The sequence below is a fragment of the Rhinoderma darwinii genome, chromosome 11 (genome assembly GCF_050947455.1).
Source record: "Rhinoderma darwinii isolate aRhiDar2 chromosome 11, aRhiDar2.hap1, whole genome shotgun sequence".
Classification (NCBI taxonomy): Eukaryota; Metazoa; Chordata; class Amphibia; order Anura; family Rhinodermatidae; genus Rhinoderma; species Rhinoderma darwinii.
This window is the reverse complement of record NC_134697.1, coordinates 65,678,350-65,696,352: the sequence shown is the minus strand read 5'-3', so window position 1 is coordinate 65,696,352 and position 18,003 is coordinate 65,678,350. Positions and strand designations below refer to the sequence as shown.

The window sequence follows — 18,003 nt, the reverse complement described above, 5'->3', positions numbered from 1 at the left end:
TTAAATTTGTATAAATAACTGAAACCTTTAATAGTTTAACATTCAAATAAAACATGTGCATGTGTAAAATGGGATACTATACTATGATCAGGTTGCAAGCTCTGACTTAGCTGTATGCGTGTAAATGTATATATATATATATATATATATATATATATATATATATATATATAGATATATATAGATATATATATAGATAATATATATATATATATAGATATATCTATATACTATATAGAGATAGATAGATAGATGATAGATAGATAGATAGATAGATAGATAGATAGATAGATAGATAGATAGATAGATAGATAGATAGATAGATAGATAGATAGATAGATAGATAGATAGATAGATAGATAGATAGATAGATAGATAGATAGATAGAAAGGTAGATAGATAGATAGATAGATAGATAGATAGATAGATAGATAGATAGATAGATAGATAGATAGATAGATAGATAGATAGATAGATAGATAGATAGATAGATAGATAGATAGATAGATAGATAGATAGATAGATAGATAGATAGATAGATAGATATGTGTGTTTTCTTGGTAGGCTGATTTCTGCTCCCTATTGTTTACATGAATGGGGTTGAGCTGGATTACCAGACAGACAACATCGGTGGGGGTTGTACTGTATCTAGTCAAAGGTGTCACTACTCACCACTGACCGCAGCACCCCGTTGTTCTCGTTATTGGTGGAGGTCCCAGTGGTCAGACTTAAACCTATCGCATATTGACGGCATATCCTAGGGATATACTATCAGTCATTGAGTGCAGAACCCCTTTACGCTGATGGATAGAATGTGAGAATGATGAAACCGCCACAGAGGGACAAAGCGAAATGATGGTAGGATGTGTTGCTACAGCATCAGTAAGACCCAATGGCAGCAATGCCACAGAAAGAATCTTAGAGGCTGGATAAGAAAAGACTTTAGAAAATGCTACATCATGTACTGATTCCTATAGTGGGAGGCAGGTAGTGGTTATCAAGGCAGAACCAACACGCTGTATTGGAAATATCCATAGTTCAATAGCATCTGGGACTTCTGGCTGCACTTTGTGCTTCACTTCTGTACTACTCCATTCTAAGGACATTGTAAAATCTAATAGTTGATTTCTCTTGATGATAGATGTTTCCTTAGATGTTTAATAAAATCGGCTTGTGACTGTGACAGAGCTTGGTCAGTCACAGACTGAGGTATCCAGCCCTATGGAAAGAAAATGTTTAGAAGAGAATATTAGAGGCTCATTTATTTCGGTTAGACAATAGTGAAAATTGAATAAATATGAAAAAAATAAAATGATATATACAGTGAAGGAAATAAGTATTTGATCCCTTGCTGATTTTGTAAGTTTGCCCACTGTTAAAGACATGAACAGTCTAGAATTTTTAGGCTAGGTTAATTTTACCAGTGAGAGATGGATTATATAAAAAAAACAAACAGAAAATCACATTGTCAAAATTATATATATTTATTTGCATTGTGCACAGAGAAATAAGTATTTGATCCCTTTGGCAAACAAGACTTAATACTTGGTGGCAAAACCCTTGTTGGCAAGCACAGCAGTCAGACGATTTTTGTAGTTGATGATGAGGTTTGCACACATGTTAGATGGAATTTTTGCCCACTCCTCTTTGCACATCATCTGTAAATCATTAAGATTTCGAGGCTGTCGCTTGGCAACTCGGATCTTCAGCTCCCTCCATAAGTTTTCGATGGGATTAAGGTCTGGAGACTGGCTAGGCCACTCCATGACCTTAATGTGCTTCTTTTTTAGCCACTCCTTTGTTGCCTTGGCTGTATGTTTCGGGTCATTGTCATGCTGGAAGACCCAGCCACGAGCCATTTTTAATGTCCTGGTGGAGGTAAGGAGGTTGTCACTCAGGATTTGACGGTACATGGCTCCATCCATTCTCCCATTGATGCGGTGAAGTAGTCCTGTGCCCTTAGCAGAGAAACACCCCCAAAACATAATGTTTCCACCTCCATGCTTGACAGTGGGGACAGTGTTCTTTGGGTCATAGGCAGCATTTCTCTTCCTCCAAACACGGCGAGTTGAGTTAATGCCAAAGAGCTCAATTTTAGTCTCATCTGACCACAGCACCTTCTCCCAATCACTCTCAGAATCATCCATTCATTTGCAAACTTCGTGCCTGTACATGTGCCTTCTTGAGCAGGGGGGCCTTGCGGGCACTACAGGATTTTAATCCATTACGGCGTAATATGTTACCAATGGTTTTCTTGGTGACTGTGGTCCCAGCTGCCTTGAGATCATTAACAAGTTCCCCCCGTGTAGTTTTCGGCTGAGCTCTCACCCTCCCCAGGATCAAGGATACCCCACGAGGTGAGATTTTGCATGGAGCCCCAGATCGATGTCGATTGACAGTTATTTTGTATGTCTTCCATGTTCTTACTATTGCACCAACAGTTGTCTCCTTCTCACCCAGCGTCTTACTTATGGTTTTGTAGCCCATTCCAGCCTTGTGCAGGTCTATGATCTTGTCCCTGACATCCTTAAAAAGCTCTTTGGTCTTCCCCATGTTGTAGAGGTTAGAGTCAGACTGATTAATTGAGTCTGTGGACAGGAGTCTTTTATACAGGTGACCATTTAAGACAGCTGTCTTTAATGCAGGCACCAAGTTGATTTGGAACGTGTAACTGGTCTGGAGGAGGCTGAACTCTTAATGGTTGGTAGGGGATCAAATACTTATTTCTCTGTGCACAATGCAAATAAATATATATAATTTTGACTATGTGATTTTCTTTTTTTATCTCTCACTGGTAAAATTAACCTAGCCTAAAAATTCTAGACTGTTCATGACTTTGACAGTGGGCAAACTTACAAAATCAGCAAGGGATCAAATACTTATTTCCTTCACTGTACATATATGACTTGTGAAGTTGTATATTCACTGTGGCACAGTTGTAATAGGAGGTTTACATTGTGGCCCGTGAGCTCCAAGTTACTCCGCTGTCCTTAATATCATTGTGTTAGCCAGTTGTATGTCAGATACCAGTTTGTTACAGGTTTTTTTTTAACTATACGTATAAATATGTAAAACAAACCTTAAGGTCCAAGCTAAGAAGCCATGTGAAATGGGTTTTTCCATTGTCGCCATCAATGGGCCGGAGAACAATACAGGTGAGACCAGCTTCAGCCCTACAAAAAACAAAGAAAACAAAGAGAAAATATTACTACAATACAACAAAAGTTTAATCATAAATTTTGGGAGCTGAAAAATTCATTTGAAGAGTATTTCCACCCAAAATGTAGACCTGGAAAGCAAAAGGTTAGAGCAGTGATTCACAATCATATTAGTATGGGGGAAACCCTGAACAATTTTTCAATTTCCAGGGAACTCCTATGCCCATTTCTATCTCAAAGAAGCTTGGTGTAAGAGTTAGTAAAGCGTTCTATAAGACTTGCCTAGAACTTTATTCTGGTTTAGATGTGTTTACTCTTTTGCCAAGCAACTTGATGCAGACTGAAATCAAGTTGCTGTCTCTGCCAGGCTGGATTTACACACAGCGTAGACTTGCCTTTTCGGTAGGGTTTTTAATTTGCTTTTTTGTGTGCATTTTTTCCCCAAAAAAATGCTGCGACCAGATGTTACTATAAATAGTAAAGATGGTTCCTTAAAGCTTTTGACATGTCACATAATACGTCAGTAGTTTTGATCGGTGGGGGTCCGGGTGCGGAGAGCCCCACCGATAACTTAAACGAAGGGGCAGAAACGCTCAGCTGTGTTAGGATCACTCTGGCTCTTTTTGGCTCTTCTTGTATAGATGGGTTTAGCTGAAGACAGGCTCGTAGACTTCGATAAACCTGTCTTTGGCAATTTTACACCAATAAAGAAGGGTGTCATAATAGGTTTTCTTAATGTCTCAGAAAGTAAAAACTAAAGACAGTTCTGGGCATTTACATTATTAAGAAATGTGCATACCTTATCATTCCCATCTGAGGAGGCATTAATTGAGAATCGGTAGCAGTTCCAATAAGATATAATGATGATCCTTTTCGGGAGCAGTGTCGTACGCTAACAAAGTCTCTCTGGCTGACCATATTTGCAGGAATTTGTGCTGTGATTTCTCTGGTCACTAGAGTATTTCTTCCAATTCTTTGTAGAATCTGAAAAAAATCATATTTTTTTTGTTAAGACTTGTGCAGGCTAAATAAGGTCTGGATAATTAACACTGTTGCAGTGATGTACTGTATAGTACAGATGAAAATTCTATGATCAAAATTGTTTATTTTTTACACCCAAAACCACTGGTTTTCTTTCTACCCATTTTAACGTAATGCTGTAATTCCTCATATTCTTATTCTTTATTTTAAATGCTTGAAAAAAATCATTGAGTTAATTTTATTTCATTTTTAATGTGTACATAATTGTTTCCAATGAAAGGGGTAGTCTACTCAGGATAACCTATTTCCATGAGGCATATGGATGTCGGAAAGGGGTCTTCAACTTGGGACCCCCCCCCCCCCTCTACTAGTCAGAGCAGAGAGCCCCTCTGATAGACTTGGCCCTTTCATGTACTACAAGGACACCCACTCATTTAAAAAGAAACTGAAACGTTCTTCAATGATTACAGCTGATGGCTAGGGGTTTAGGCTTTGATCACGTTTTTACGCTAATTGACAGTGATGTGTGTGAACACAGCCTTAAGCTTATCCCATGTATTCATGAGATAAACTTAATCTCCTCCTACCTAGAGCTGACAAGCTCCTATCAATGTCTCTCCTCTCCCGCAAATCTCACACATGCTCAGTACAAGCTTCAGGCTCCCTGGCTCTGCAGTAAAAGAAAGCAGCAGAGAGGAGTCAGAAGCTGTTATTCTACACTAAAACTGCTGCTAGAAGACACTCTCTCACTGCAGAGCCAGGTAAACTGCAGCTTGTACTGAGCATGCACAAGATTTTAGCATGGTGCAGGGGAGGAGGGACACTGACAAGAGCTTGTCAGCTGTAGGTGGGAAAAGTTTGTGATTACATCATGCATATACTTGGTAATTTTAATATCAGGCAGGAAAACTTTGAGAAAGGATTATACAGCCACTCTTCCGTGGATTTTCAAAGTAAGTACATCAGTCTCATCAGGTCTAAGATATCTATATAATAATGTATGCTGTTTGTATTGTGATATTTTGTGACAGATCCTCTTGTTAATATATCTGCAAATAATACGCTTATAATTACCTGCACTTTACTGATACTTGGATTCCATTTATCCATCTGTTCAAGTTTTTCAAAAAGTTGGCTGTAGATGTGTTCCGGTGGTGAGTCTATAACTGCTTCAGCTCGAAATACTTTTCCTATTCTTGGGAATGTTTTGCTGAGAATCCAGTCACCGTTTTCCTGCATAAAATAATTCAACATAAATTTGAAAAAGGATTGTATGCTAAGTTATCTGCATACCTATAAAATTAGATGGTTGATGCCCCTACCGGGTGTGTTTCAGACTGCCAACCATCTTGTTGGAGCATACACATTGCTTTGTGAAGTGTGTCCTCAGCTTGAGTAAAGTAAAACAGCTCTTGGCTGGAAAGCATTGTGGTTTCTCTGAGGTCAGGAACTGTATTAATTTCTGTAAAAAAGCAACATAAACATAATATTTTATTTCGTTCTTTTTTTTTTATTTTTTATTAAAATCTGCACAAACTTGCTTTTCCCATCCCACCTAATGGCACCTAAAAGGCTAATAATTGGAAGCAACTGTATCTTCTAGTTCTCTGTGCAGGTCATCTTCAAAGAGCCCTCATATAAAGACCATCCTGGTGACCAATTACCTTTAACACCTCACCAATTATAAACATTATTGCTAGTGAGATTAAGCACTGTGTATTACTTGAGCTTCCACCCACAATTCCTATACAAACAAACAGGTCGCAGATATTATTCTATTTAGAGGTAAAAAACCTGCAGATACTGCATATCACCCAGTAAAACTATACAGACAGCAGCAATAGTCAGTCTACAATGGCATGGGACTGTGATGGAAATGTAGACTTTTCTCTGCTCATTTATGAGCTTTCTAATCTACTGTATATTGCAAAAGTTGCAATCCGTTTCTGATGCTGCAGTTGTTAAGGTGGCAATATAACAGTTTCTTTTAGGTTTTTTTGTAAGATAAATGGATGCCTCTACCTTTCATTATCCTTATTCCAGTTTTCAAGTTATAGTTCTCAATCGTATGGCTAACATGCATATATAAGTCCTTATAGGTGTATTCCATAAAATGTTATTATAAATCTTTGAATATTGCATTCATGCTTCATGGACTAACTTACTTAATTTTGTGAATAGAATTCTCTGCAGAGACACTGGTATATGTGGGAAGCAGCTTGGTGTCTTTAAAATAAACTTTGACATTTCTTTTCCAAAAGCACCAACAGCAGGACGTTGTAGACCTAAAAACACATACAAGATATTGCATTTTACAATGATTAATGAGCATACACAAAGCATAAAGACAAAGTTGTCCAAATGATCTAAAAGACTGCATTATGAAATGCTAGAAGGTCACTAGGTAACCCATACAAGTAAATATCTCTAAAACAGATAGTATGTTCTATAGGATCATCCTACAAAAAATGTCGCCTGCTTAGAAACTTTTTTAAATTCCAATCCATGGTGCTGACAATGTATTCCACTATGTCAATTTTATAATGAGGAGGTGAAAATATACAAACTATTATCCAAAATGTTCCTACCTAATGAGGCAAAAGGAGAAAAGACTAACAATCTAAGACTGGTACACAGCCTATTTTAATATGAGATTTTGCTTTTTGAAAGAGCTGTTAGAGGATTTTGATGTATTATACTACATGGTTTCCAAAACTGTGGGTCGCGACCCCCTGGGGGTCATGTGAAGACCTCCGGTGAGTCGCGAGCCACTGACTGATGTCCCGGTTTTAACTGTATCTCCGTCCTTGATGGGCTTGATGGCTCCTTTATCCAGCATTCACTTTGCCATGAGCACTGAGCCGTGAGCGGCTCGGAGCAGACAGGTGCGATGTAGTGACGTCAGCGCGCCTGTCTGAGCTCAGCCACACACTGCACAGACCGGAGTATCAGAAGGATCTCCTCCACCAGTCGTGGGAACGGGCATAGGTGAGTATGTGTTTCATTATTTTTATTAGGCACTATTGGAAATGTGTAAAGGCATTATACTGCGTGGGGGCAGCTGTGGGGCATTATACTGTGAGGTGGCAGCTGTGGGGGCATTATACTGCATGGGGTCAGCTGTGGGGCATTATATAGTGAGGTGGCAGCTATGGGTGGCATTATACTGCGTGGTAGCAGTTATGGGGATATACTGTGTGGGGACAGCAATAGGGGCATCTACTGTGGGGGGCAGCTATGGAGGGCATTATACTTTGTGGAGGGCAGCTATAGGAGCATTATACTGTGGGGCAGCTATGGTGTCAATATACTATGTGGGGGCACTAAGGGCCCCGCAGTGCCGTTCCGCTGTATGAGACCTGGTGTCGCTGGAGGTGCGCATATAATGTTTTTTTTCTTTTACAGTGGTTAGTGTTGGGGGCCCTATCTACAGGGGACTATATAGGGGGCACTACCTACAGGGGATGCTACAAGGGGCCCTATCTACAGGGGACTATATAGGGGGCCCTAGCTACAGGAGACTATATAGGTGACCCTATCTACAGGGGACTATACAGGGGGCCCTATCTACAGGGGACTCTATAGGGGGCCTATCTACAGGGGACTATATGGGGCCTTATCTACAGGGGACTATATAGGGATCCTATCTACAGGGGACTATATAGGGGCCCTATATACAGGATACTATATAGGGGGCACTATCTACACGGGACTATATAGGGGGCACTATCTACAGGAGACTATACAGTGGGCCCAATTTATGGGAGTCGCTACAGAGGGCACTATCTATAGGGGGCCCTATCTACAGGGGCACTATCTACAGGGCCTGCTACAGGGGGCACCATCTACAGGGAACTCTATAGGGGGCCCCATCTACAGGGGGCTCTATCCACAGGGGATGCTAAAGGGGGAACTATCTACAGTGGACTCTAACAGAGGCCCTATATACAGGGGACTATAGAGTGGGCCCTATCTACAGGGGATGCTACAGGGGTCACTCTCTACGGCAACTCTATAGGGGGCCCTATCTACAGAGGATGCTACAGGGAGCACTATCTACAGGGGACTCTATACGGGGCCCTATCTACATGGGATGCTATAGGGGGCCCTTTCTACAGGGGGGCCCTATCTACAGGGGACTATGGGGGGCCTATCTACAGAGGGCCCTATCTATAGAAGGCCCTATTTACAGGGGACACTATCTACAGGGTACTCTATAGGGGGCACTATCTGCAGGAGACTTTACAGGGGGGCACTATTTACAGGGGACTCTACAAGGGGCACTATTGACAGGAGGCACTGTTTGCAACCTGTAGACTACAGGGGGCACTATATACAGGGAACTCTATGGGGCACTGTCTACAGGGGGCACTATCTACACAGGGCTCTATGGGGAGCACCATCTACAGAGGGCTCTATGAAGGGCACTACCTACAAGGGGCTCTATGAGCGGCACAATCTACAGGGGGCGCTATGAGGGGCACAATCTACAAGAGGCATTGTGAGTGGCAATATCTACAGGATGTACTGTGTGTAGTGCATTTCTTTACAGTGTTTGACACAATTTTATTCATGGGCACAGTGTATGTTACTATTATATTCAGGGGCACAGTGTATGGCACTATTATATTCAGGGGCACAGTGCATGGTACGATTATATTCAGGGCGTGTAGCACTATTATATTCAGGTACACAGTGTATGATACTATTATATTCAGGGCCATAGAGTGTGGCACTATGAGAATTTTATCTCTGTTTATAGGTGTGGAAATGTTGGTTCTGGTGCTGTATATGTACTGAGCTTGGTTCTGGAGTTATATACAGCATAACAACCAAGCTCAATATATGTATACAGCACAAAAGATAAGCTCCATACATATATACAACTCCAGAACCAAGCTCAGCATATAAATACAGCACCAAAACCAAGCTCAGTACATATACAGCACCATAACAAAGCTTAGTACATAAATACAGCACGAAATCCAAGCTCAGTACATATATACATCATAACAACCAAGCTCAAAACATATATACATGTAATGAGCTTGGTTTTGGTGCTGAATTTGTGTACTGAGCTTGGTTCTGGAGTTCTATATATGTACTGAGCTTCTCTTTGGTGCTGTATATATCTACTGAGCATGATTTCGGTTCAGTATATATGTATGGAGCTTGGTTCTGGAGTTGTATATTTGTATTGAGCTTGGTTCTGGTGTATATGTGTACTGAGATTGTTTCTGGTGCTGCATTTATGTACTAAGCTTCGTTCTGGAGCTCTATTAATGTACTAAGCTTAGTTCTGGTGTTGTATACATGTACTAAGCTTAGTTCTGGTGTTGTATATATGTACTGAGCTTGGTTCTGGTACTGTATACAGGGCCGCCATCAGGGGGGTATTACTGGTACTCCCGTCAGGGGCCCGGCCACATGGATGAAGAAAAGGGGCCCGCCGGGCTGCCGTCGCCCCCCCCCCCCCTCAGACTGTTGCCCCCCCCTAGCAACGCCCGCGGCACCCCCTGCATACCTGTTGTAGCTTCACTGGAATGGGAAGATGCAGCATGTGCTGAAGCTCCGTGTGGAGATCCCGCCCCCCAGCTCCTCTACACTGCAACGGACCTGCAGGCTGGTGAGTATGTTCCCCTATCCATCCTGCTTCCCATCCCCCTGACCCCGTTTGTAATATGTATAAAGTTGATTAAAATATTTTCGGGTATTTTTTCGTTTTCCTACCGTTTTTTTGCCGCGATTTTCGTAATCGCGGCAAAAATGGCGCAGTTTTGCCGCTATGATATAAAAATCGCGGCAAAACCGCGTGATTTGTGCCGCAATTACGAAAATTGCATTAAAAAAGGATACAAGACAAGAAAAGTGCTGTTAGGCTATATTGTCACAGTGCGGTCAAATCACGTTTTTTGCCGCGATTTTGCAAAAATTGTTGCAAAAAAATGGGATTTGAACGCACTGTGTAACTAGACTAAGGCCTTATTCAGACGGCCGCGTTCGGTCCGTGACATACGGAGCGTGTATCGGCCGTATTTCCCAGGCTGACCACAATTCATGGAGCCGGACTCCTAGCATCATAGTATAGTTATCGGTGTTGCTGGGAGTCCCTGCCTCTCCGCGGGAATACTGTCCCATACAGTAATGATGCTTTCAGTGCGGGACCGGGGTCAGTATTCCCACAGGAAGAGAGGGACTATGATCATAGATAACTGTGATGCTAGAAAACCGGCTCCCTGAACTGTGGTCGGTCCGGGAAATATGGCCGATACACGGTCCTTATATCACAGACCGAACATGGACATCTGAATAAGCCACTTACTTGCCTCCTATTTTTGGTGCGGATTGCGCACTGAAAATTCACTACAAATTACAATATAAGGCCTTATTCACACGAGCGTGTTATACGTCTGTGCTACTAGCGTGATTTTCACTGGCGTCGCACGGACCTATATTAGTGAATGGGTCCGTTCAGACTGTCAGTGAATTTCACGCAGCGTATGTGCGCTGTGTAAAACTCACAACATGTCCTATACTTTGCCCGTGTTTCGCGCAGCACACACCCATTGAAGTCATTGGGTGCGTGCAAATCGCGCACGGCACACGGAAGCACTTCCGGGTGACGCGCGTGATTCGCGCTACAGCTGGTAAAGAAGAGAAGGGAAACATAAAAGCCCCTCCTTCTTTACTGTGTTGTAACATCAAAACAGAGTGTCATAATGATGCCGGCTGTGCGAAAATCACGCAGCCACGCACCATATGCTGATGCCACACCGAACTTTTGCTCGCGCAAAACGCAGCGTTTTTTGCGCGTGCAAAACGGACACGTTCGTGTGAATAAGGCCTAAGGCGATATTCAGACCAACGTGTGTGAAATCAGACGTGAAGAACGGCCGTTTTCACAGACTTGAGTCTATTGACGGATCTGTGAAAACGCACAAAAATAGGACATGTCCTATTTTTTTACAGGCCCTCCACATGGTCTGTTAGAACAACAACCGTGTGAATAACCCCATAGAAATACACGCAGCCATGTGACGGCCATTAAAAAAAACGTCCTTCACACGGACGATTAACACGTTAGTCTGAATAAGCCCTAACTCATGTGAATGGGGTTTGTCAGAACCTCATGCACGCGCAGCATTTCACCCCACAAATAATTTTTTTGCAGCTTCCCAGTACATTATGCGGCACAATAAATGGTGTCATGAAAAACTACAACTTGTACCGCAAAAAACAAGCCCTCAAGTAAAAAAAATTATAGCTTTTGGAAGGTGGAGAGGAAAAAACAAAAAATGAGGAGGAAAGGGGTTAAATAAGCTGCATGCCTATTAGGGTATGTTCACACGCTTAGCAAAAACAGTCTGAAAATACGGAGATATTCAAGCGAAAACAGCTCCTGATTTTCAGAAGTTTTTTAAGCAAACTCGTTTTTTTGCGGTGTTTTTTACTGCCATTTTTGGAGCTATTTTTCTATAGAGTCAATGAAAAACGGCTCCAGAAACGTCTGAAGAAATTACCTGCACTTCTTTTTCGCGGCCGTTTTTTTACGCGGTCGTTGTAAAAAGAACGGCCCATGGGAACACAACGCTGTTTTTTTCTCATTGAAATCAATGGGCAGATGTTTGGAGGCGTTCTGTTCTGATATTTCAGACGTTTACGGCCAGAAAAACGGCAGAAAATAAGCTGTTTGAACATAACCTAATGTTGCAGAATTGTAACGTATTTCATCCTTTACAATGTAAAGGGTTAATTTGCTGTAAATCCCCAGCAAATTCTGTAACGCACACATTGAGGAATTTGGTGCACAAAATCCGTATCAAAACCGCAGGTAATTCCGCAGGTAAAATCTGCACCTAATAGTGCGTTTTTTGATAAGTTTTTAGGTGCAGTTTTTACATTTTGATGCGGAAATAGGTGCAGGATTTATGCTGCAGATTTTTTATTATTTTTTAAACTAGTCAGAAACAATTCGCAAGTGGAAACGCAAGATAAAGTGACATGTATCATATTTTCATATACGCACCGCAGGTCAGTTTTTGTGCAGAAAATGCGACATGTAGATGAGATTTCTTGATCTCATTTACTTTGCTGGTCCTGTATTACACTGCGGATTTGCCGCACGAAAAGACCAGCGACAAATTTGCACGTAATAAGTATCGTGTGCATTTGGCCTAACAGAGATTTTTTTTAATTCCCACTAAGGCCCCGTTCACACATGTTGGATTTGATACAGATTCTGATGACATGTCGATGATTCTGCATCCCATGCATATGAGGTTTCCGCAACCCAGTTCACATGCTGTGAAAAATTTTCCACCTGTATTTTTGTCCGCACCATGAAAAGAAATCCGCCACAGCAATAAGTAGCATGCGACTTATATTACATGGAAAAGCTGAGGATTAGCAACTTTGAATGACACTGGGACTTAGGCCTTGTTCACAAAGCTTTTTGCAGGCAGAAACATCTGCCTTGAAATTCCTTCAGGCTTTCGCTGCCTACCATTGATGTCAATGGGAGGTCAGAGACGGAAATGCCTGAAGAAAGAGCATGTCGCTTCTTTCTCTCGCAGGAAAAAAACGCCTTCGCCTCCAGTTGAAATCAATAGGAGGCGATTTCGGAAGTTTTTTGCCGCGGTTTCCGCTGAAAAAAATGTGGCAAAAAACTCTGTGTGAACAGGGCCTTATTCTCGTGCAGATCTGCTACACGCTTGTAGCATCTGCGCCAGGAATCAAAGGGAAAGCCTCCGGTTTTTGCTGTGGAAAAACACATTGAACTTTAATGGCAACGTAAGAGCGGAGCATTAGTGCTCCTTAATTCCTCACAAGCGCTTCCCCCTCCCTTCCCCCTTCACATCGTGTTGTTGCCCTAAGTTTATCGTGTAGTCAGGAAATCTCCTACCTTACAGTATAAACAATGTAGACGATAATTCACAGGGCTCCATTATGTCCTTTTAGCCTCCGTCGGTTTACCTTATTTTTGAAGGATGAAATAGCGTAGTAGACTTTGTTATTCCGGAGTCCCCAGGCAGCATCACGAGTGCTCTACCCGTGGACTTTGTCCCTGGGAGCTCCTGACATCACTGTCCATATATGTAAAGTGACATCAGAGGATTCTCCAGGGCCGGAATCCCTGGCCAGAGCATTGTCGACGCTCCGGCCGTGTACTCAGGCTTTGCAAAGCTTCGGACGTCACTTTACGTATATGGACATTAGGAACAGCGCCAGAGTCCCTGGGCAGAGCGCTAGTAGAAGGCTCCAGCCCTGTTCATGGACAGTGACTTCAGTAGTTTCCCCTGGGCCATTCCCCAGGCGACGTATCCCACTGTATGCCATACAGTCGGATAAGTTTTAGCTGAATAGATCAAAATCCCGAGCATTAACCGGTCACTGCCGGCTCCATGGTTTTCTTCACTGTAATTGACATCGGCACCAAAATCAGTAAATGCGTATAACGTACAAACGTGAGTGCCACAATTTCCGTCGCCCACCCCCGGTAATGGAGGGGGGGCCCCCAGACATCTTGGCTGTATGGGGCCCAGAAATTCCTGATGGCGGCCCTGACTGTATATATCTACTGAGCTTTGTTCTGGCGCTGTGTGTAAGTACTGAGCTTTGTTCTGGCACTGTATATATGTACTGAGCTTGATTCTGGTGCTATAAATTATGTATTGAGCTTGGTTCTGGTGCTGTATATTTTCCACTATGTCTGAATGTGCCCTATTACCTACTGTAGTACAATAGTACAAGTAAGAAGATTACATTTGTACAGTTTGTGATCTCAGACCACCACTGATTTCCAGAGTAAAATGGCTTTATAGAGGGCTTTAAATCCCTCTGTTACTAAATATCTGTCACAACATTCTCAATGAAAAAATAACAGAAAATTGTCTGCACTTCCACTTAAAATGTTGTCAGATTTCTAGTAAAATAAATCTCTGTGCAGCACCGAAAGAGTATCAACACTCTATAGAGCCGTTCCATTCCGGGAGATCTGTGGTGGTCAGATCACATATCTTTGACGTCTCTGAAAGATCAGATAATAGTTATATGTTAACATATGTCATTGCAGCACATTGATGTGCCCACAGTTGAGAACTAATGTGGTTTTGATGCGGGCAGGTCTGTACTAGACAGAGTTCAGTATTTACTGCTTTAGGCCTCACTCACACAAGCATATGACAAAGATCCCAGATATAGTGTTATGGCATTTCAATGTGGCCATTCATATCACAATATACAAATGGGTCCAAGGAAAAAAAAAAAATGTGAAAAAAAATTGCAGCATGCTCCATTGGATGTCATATATGGGGCAGAGTGCTCCCCTAGAAGCACTGATTTCTGTTTATTTAGTAGACAACTCTGTCTGTGATTTGATTCTGTATTGTTCACCTACAAATCCAAATAAATTACTTTGGTTCACTAAGCGCTTAATCTCTCTCTATTGGTTGGAGAATCAGCTTGAATTTGAATACATGAATTTTATTCCAGCTTTCCTATTCTATGCAATAATCAGAACAGATACAATACATGATTTAGGACATAATTAATGTATTTTTTGGTGGTAGTCCCCAATTAAAAGGAAGGAATTCAATTAATCATAAAGACTTTAGACTTCCCTCAACAAATCAAACAAAAACTTTCTAGTGTCAAAACAGATACTAACTAACAAACAAGAAAGTTGTACGCTGTCAATTTAATGGGGTCCAAATTAATGTGTGCAATACTCTATTCTAGGCACAAATCTAAGATACAAGTTAGCGCAATGTCATTTCCCCAACTACTATACAATGTGTGTGAGCACAAATGACTTCTGAATGAATTAGACTGAATATTCACAAGTGCCTACCCCCCTTAAAATAGATTTTTGGAATGGTTTGTACATCAGCAAAAAATATATCGTACAGTATTTAACACCCATAAATGCTGAAGTTGTCTTAGTACTTCTAATGACTAATGAAAGTATTTCACATAAGTAATTGGATATATCTTAGCATTGAATCAAGACATTTGTATGTGTGTATATGGATGGGTATAACCCATAGATTTCAGTCCTCCTTTGTCTTTGAATGACATATATTTACAAATTAATAGTAATTCTCTTGCCAATTAATGCATAAACTTGTAATATATATGTAGGTCACTTACAAAAAATAAATAAATAAATAATAATAATAATAACTATACAGTCTTTGGACTATAACGGTACATGACATTTCCCTTTGGTGCATCACACTAACTGAATACCAGTAATATATTCTTGTGCTGGATTTAGATACAATGTTGCAGGTAAAGTGATAGGTAATTGCACAAATACTAGTTCCCTAATGAATATTGCAAACTGGTAACCTTGTCAAAACAAACAGGGAAGCTATTGGATATTTGACGTAAGGAAATTGTAAGTATTTAAAAACATTGCATCAAATATTGTGTTTTTTGCAAAAGGATATACTGTACCAGTGAGTTTCCGGAGATGTTGATGGGAAATGCCACAGCAGAGTTTGAGCGTTGCAGGGAGCATGGTGTTATGTATCTGCAGCCCGGCCTCCCTTGCTGGAGAGGCTGTGCATACTGTAGGGCCCTATCTTTATAGTTATCCTGAAGGACAGCACCCCATGATAGGCAGCAAGCTTCCAGATAGAAAAGACGAGTGGATGGAGTCCAAGGACAGAGAAAGCCCAAAAGGAGGGGGGAAGCAAAAAGAGGAAAAAGTAATCAGTCGTATGTTCACAAAGCCAATGTCTTTCATCTTTACTGTACACATCTGCATATGAAGTGTTATCTGTCTTGAGATTTGCCTGGGCTTCCTCCTCCAAGACCTTGAATGAGAGAGACGAATGTCTTCTCTTATATACGTTTGTACTGACATACTTAGACACTGGATATTTATGCGGGAAGATTTATAATGCTTTCTAACATGATCATGAAGCGTTACCAATTGGCAAAATCATTCGCTCAGCCATATTTCCTTATAGAAAAGGTTCTGACTATGGATCTGATGGAGTTTTCACCCAGTCGTACTTCTGTGTGCAGTTCCTAATAGACAGCATGTTCTATGGGGGGCAGTATATGCCCTGTATTCTCCCCATGATCAATGGAGCCTACATATATGAATGTATTCTTTTCAAGATCCATATTTTACATTCATGTCCTTGTATGCAGGACTCAGAACACTGGATTTTTAGGTCGGGTCCACACGTAACAGTTTTGCCGCAGAAATTGTCTGAAAAAATCTGCACCAAATTGTGCGACTTTGCTCGTGGATTTTTATTTTGAGGAAAACAAAGTGTACTTATCTTACCAATCCCATAGCACGCCTGTGGTGTTGCTGGTGAACGGACTCTGTTCACTTAGCTCCAGCAATGACGCGTCCACCCATGTGATTGGCTGCAGTTGTCACGTGTTGAGACGATACGTCATCGCTGGAGAGCCGGTAGACAGAGATAACTAAGATAGATGACTTATATTCTGAGACAGTCTTTAAATGTGTCCATAGTCTACCCTAATTTTGATACCCCAGAGATGCTTGAAACATTGAGCAGCAAAAGAAAGCTGTTGTGTGGAAGGACTTCTGCAGAGGAACATACCTGAATGACAAGGACCAGGACGTTGGTAATTGGTGAATATATATAATGTGTTCTCTGGAGCTTCATTGTGGCTACTGTGGTAATACCTAGAAGTTTACCTACCGTGAAGCCCTACATCCTTCCCAAGTTTATTTTAGTTCTATTTATTACTAATATTAAAAATTATGTATGTATGTACAAATTTTAAAACGTATCCTTAAAATGAACGTATTGCACATGAAAATAAAATCTTGAAATATTACAGTGTTCACACTAGCCACCAGAGCAGACACAATACACTGATATTTCCTGTTTGCTGCATCTCACTTGTCAGCTGTAAACACTAGGACTCAATGCCCTTTAACACCGGCCAATTATGAGACAAACGAGCGTTCATAGAAAGCTCGTTCCTGATAATTGTCCTGTGTAAACAGGGCAACGATCAGCCGATGAACGAGAAATGGCCCTTTTATCCTCCGGATCGATGGGGGTCCCAGACCCCCAACACTCATAAAGTGGTGGCGTATCCTATCAAGATGCCATTACTTTATAAGATGGGAATACCCCTGTAACACTGCAGGCAGTTAAATTCCTCACACTTCCTCACATCAGATTATGGCAGAGGAGGGGGGGGGGATCCTAGGTGGAATTGGTAGGGGCTGATGGAGTAGTTCACTATTAGCACGGATGTTTCAGTTATATTATGGGAAGAGAGAACAGGACTGCTGGGCTGTTGTTATTTTCCAGCATGGTGTGTTGCCACTGATGTGGAATACAGCAGCCAACTAGCCGTCCTGTTGTCTCTTCCTAAGATATCTGTGAAAACATCTAATCTAATAATAAAGTACTTGATGATCCCTACTAGTGTACGGCTGGCCCACTGACACAATAAGGGTATATTTACAAGACATATCAACGTTTTTGAAAAAGTTGTGGTAAAAATCATAAACACAACACCAATTATGGTGATATTGCAGTTTTTGGCACAACTTTTTCAAAATCGTGGCAAAAAGGCTTGGAGCAGCTTTTTGCATGGAGCAATATATACATAACCTAGTACACAGAAATATGCATTTCTGGGTATATTTGCACAGGATTTTGTAAATATTTGGTTACGTCACAATTTGGTAATATTTTAGCGTTGTATGCTGTTCTTATTTGATATCTTTAAGTCTCATTATTACTTCTTTACTGTATAGCAGCATTATTTGTGCATGTATGCTTACATTGTATGACGGCATTATTGATATGTAAAGTATATAGAGGTATTTTTATATTTACATTATATAGCTGTATTT

The 18,003-nt window shown here is 41.2% G+C and overlaps 1 protein-coding gene across 1 annotated transcript; it reads right to left on the bottom strand.

Annotated features, from left to right (window-relative positions):
- Nucleotides 1–259: 259 nt before the first annotated feature.
- On the bottom strand, nt 260–15,725 carry LOC142663919 (steroidogenic acute regulatory protein, mitochondrial-like). Its single transcript, XM_075842761.1, has 7 exons — nt 15,597–15,725; nt 6,305–6,424; nt 5,462–5,601; nt 5,214–5,372; nt 3,958–4,142; nt 3,080–3,173; nt 260–1,219 (listed from the first exon to the last, which is right to left on the bottom strand). Exons 1-7 carry the CDS (start codon nt 15,658–15,660, stop codon nt 1,115–1,117), a joined length of 867 nt encoding a protein of 288 aa, XP_075698876.1. The 5' UTR covers nt 15,661–15,725; the 3' UTR covers nt 260–1,114.
- Nucleotides 15,726–18,003: the final 2,278 nt, after the last annotated feature.